Here is a 2901-nt window from a genome sequence, read left to right as displayed (position 1 = left end):
TGTGCCCTCGGTCACTTTAAATATCAAAAATGGCCACCGCTTGTAAACACTCAAAATGGCTACACCTTAGTCATTTTAAATATCCAAAATGGTTGCCACGTGTAAACAATCAAAATGGCTGCACCCTCTGGACAGCGGAAAGTCAACAGCTCAGGTTGTCTCCCTCCCTGCTGTTTCCCTTCCTAGATAGAAGCCACCAGCGCAGTTATCCCTGCAGCCCTTGGTGACCAGGGCTGATCTTTAGGTCAACTTTCAGTTCCCAACATCACTTGGAAATATTCAGGCTGTTGGTCCCGTCAGAGTAGCTGACAGCCCGCAGCTCTGACCATCTCTGTACTTACTGTTTTCATTCAGGTTTTTCCACTAGTTGGTGCCTAATCCACTTCTGTATAGTTTCTTTCAAAGCTTAGGGCTTCAGGATTATCTTCCATATCTCTGTCAATTGGTCTTTCTTTTCCTTGTTGAAGAGGGTCTGTGTCACTTGTCTGCCTATTCTTCCATCTTACCAGAAGTCTCCTGGATTGTTCGTTACCATTCTGAGGAAAGTGAATAAAAGTACACGCCGATTGTCTCAACTGTGCCTCAGAATCCTTCATAATCCAACACTCCATATTGGACCAGGTAGGAGAATGAAATCAACTTGCCATTCCTTGTCTATTGTAGAAAACATGAAGAATTAAAACTGTGGAAGAGAGAACTGGAAACCAATTTAGCAATGTTTGCTGTGGTCACAAACACATGGCAGAACTGGCACCAGAAACCAGGCCTCCTGATTCTTTATCAAGTTTTCCTTCTCCCATTTCACACTGTACCTGTAGTGGGAGTCCAAATAGTACACCTGTCTGACTCCTGGTCCTCACTTTTGCTTTTGAAATGAGATAGTCTCTCCATACAATAGGAAATAAATAGCTCTGGTGGCACAGTGGTTAAGCATTTAGCTGCTAACCAAGAGGTCAGTGGTTTGAACCCACCAACCACCCTGCGGGAGAAAGATGATGCAGTCTGCTTCTGTAAAGAAATCCTATGTGGCGGTTCTGCTCTGTCCTATAGGGTCACTATGAGTTGGAATCGACTACGTGTTACACAGCACTACCCACAACAAAAGAGAACATGTGATGACAAAAATGACTGTGGATTTCTTAACACTGGAGCACTTATAAACTATTCTATTTACAGATAAGTGACTCTATAAGACTCTACAAGAGAACATGCCATTTACAAAGGGGATACTTGGAGCCATTTTCCTGCACATTTTCCTTTTATAAAGTATTCTTATTTTTTATAGTTTGCATCGAAATATATAGGAGCTCGTATGGCCTAGTGGTTAAAAGGATTTAACTGCTAACCAAAATGTCGGTGGTTTGCACCCACCAGCTGACCTGTGGGAGAAGGGTGAGGCTGTCTACTTCTGGAAAGATTTGCAGCCTTGGAAACCCTATGGAGCACTTATACCCTGCCTTATAGGGTTGCGATGAGTTAGAATTGACTTGATGGCAGTGGGCTTGTTGAAATATATAAATAACTTTGGTCCCCTATACAACAATCAGTATAAAATGGATACATTAATAACTTGAGAAAAAGAAAGATGGTGACAAACAGTTATTTGTCCACTCTGAGAGACTGACCTTCAACATGTGGTACCTTTCAGCACGGAGTGCAAGGATTTCTTCTATTGCAGGAATATCATCTGGTAGTTCAGTCTCAGCCAATTCGGTCCCAAAGGACTGTAACATCTGAGCCGTTTCCTTCACTGTGAGGGCAAAATTTTCTATAGCCTGCAAAGGGCCAGTGATCATTTTAATTCTATAGTAACTTTGCCAACATATCAAAATTTGGATCAGTAATTACATTTACTTTATTTCAGTATGACAGCAAACATATATACTGTGAACTCTCCTCTGCTAAGGAAATTTTCCATCGCCCATGGCAATCAACTTTAACTTTGCATCTAAGCCTCTGAGAAACTGAAGTGAGGTTAAGAGTCTTCCAGAATATCATTTACCTAGGATTCTGTACTTATATCTTGGACACCAATGAACACTATTTCTTAACAATGCCATGGACTGAGTAATTTGTTTTATGCCCTTGAAAAGCACACTGTTTTCCTTACTCTATTGAATTCTGTAATCAGTAAAGTGCCTTATGATAACTTTATTCTGAAAAGAGATGAGAACATCAAACCCACTTTATATTTGTTTATTCTCATTTATAAACGGTTTTCAAGGTAAAGGACTTAGGGAATGGGGAACAACTAGTCATGAGCAGTGAGTTTTGAGTACGGTGGATTGGAAATAATGTTCCCTAAGGCTTTGTTGCCCTAAATTGTCAATCAAAGTTTTGTTATTTTGTTTCAAAATTGGTGGCTCACTGAATGAAGAGCAAGATATAGAGACCATATGAACCGTCTCATACCACCCAGCCCAAGTATCTATTCTTTTCTTTCTAGCTCTATAGGTTATTAAAGACTGTTGTTGTTAGGTGCTGTCGGGCCAATTCCAACTCATGGCAACCCCATGTGACAGAGGGGAACTGGCCCATAGTGTTTTTTAAGCTGTCATCTATACTTAAGCAGATTGCTAGGTCTTTCTCCCATGGAGCCACTGGATGGGTTCGAACTGCCAACCTTTCAGCCAAGTGCTTAGCCAATCTGCTACCACGGCACCTTTCTTTTCTTTTCTTTCTTTTTATTGTGATTTGGGTGAAAGTTAACAGTGCAAATTCACTTTCCACATAGCAGTTCACATACACTTTGACTCATGACATTGACTACAATTTACCCAAATGCAACAGCTCCCCTCCTGCTTCCTCCTGATAGTTACCTCTTCCCTGTGTCCATCCCTCCATGCACTCCTGCCCCCTGAGCTGTCTCCCTGTGCATAAACAGCCCTTCTTTCTCCCATG

General features: G+C 41.5%; 1 protein-coding gene across 1 annotated transcript in view; it reads right to left on the bottom strand.

The window, feature by feature from the left end:
- The window catches only part of MCF2 (MCF.2 cell line derived transforming sequence), a 92930-nt gene that overhangs the window by 65857 nt on the left and 24172 nt on the right, over nucleotides 1–2901 (bottom strand). The window contains exon 6 of the mRNA XM_007951728.1: nucleotides 1626–1775. Within this exon, the coding sequence (XP_007949919.1) occupies nucleotides 1626–1775 (150 nt within the window). The remainder of the gene's footprint in view (nucleotides 1–1625; nucleotides 1776–2901) is intronic.

The sequence above is a fragment of the Orycteropus afer genome, unplaced genomic scaffold (assembly GCF_000298275.1).
Source record: "Orycteropus afer afer isolate SDZICR_OR568_19922 unplaced genomic scaffold, OryAfe1.0 scaffold00310, whole genome shotgun sequence".
In the NCBI taxonomy this organism is placed as follows: domain Eukaryota; kingdom Metazoa; phylum Chordata; class Mammalia; order Tubulidentata; family Orycteropodidae; genus Orycteropus; species Orycteropus afer.
The sequence above is the reverse complement of the archived record's forward strand: the minus strand, read 5'-3'. Positions and strand labels throughout refer to the sequence as shown.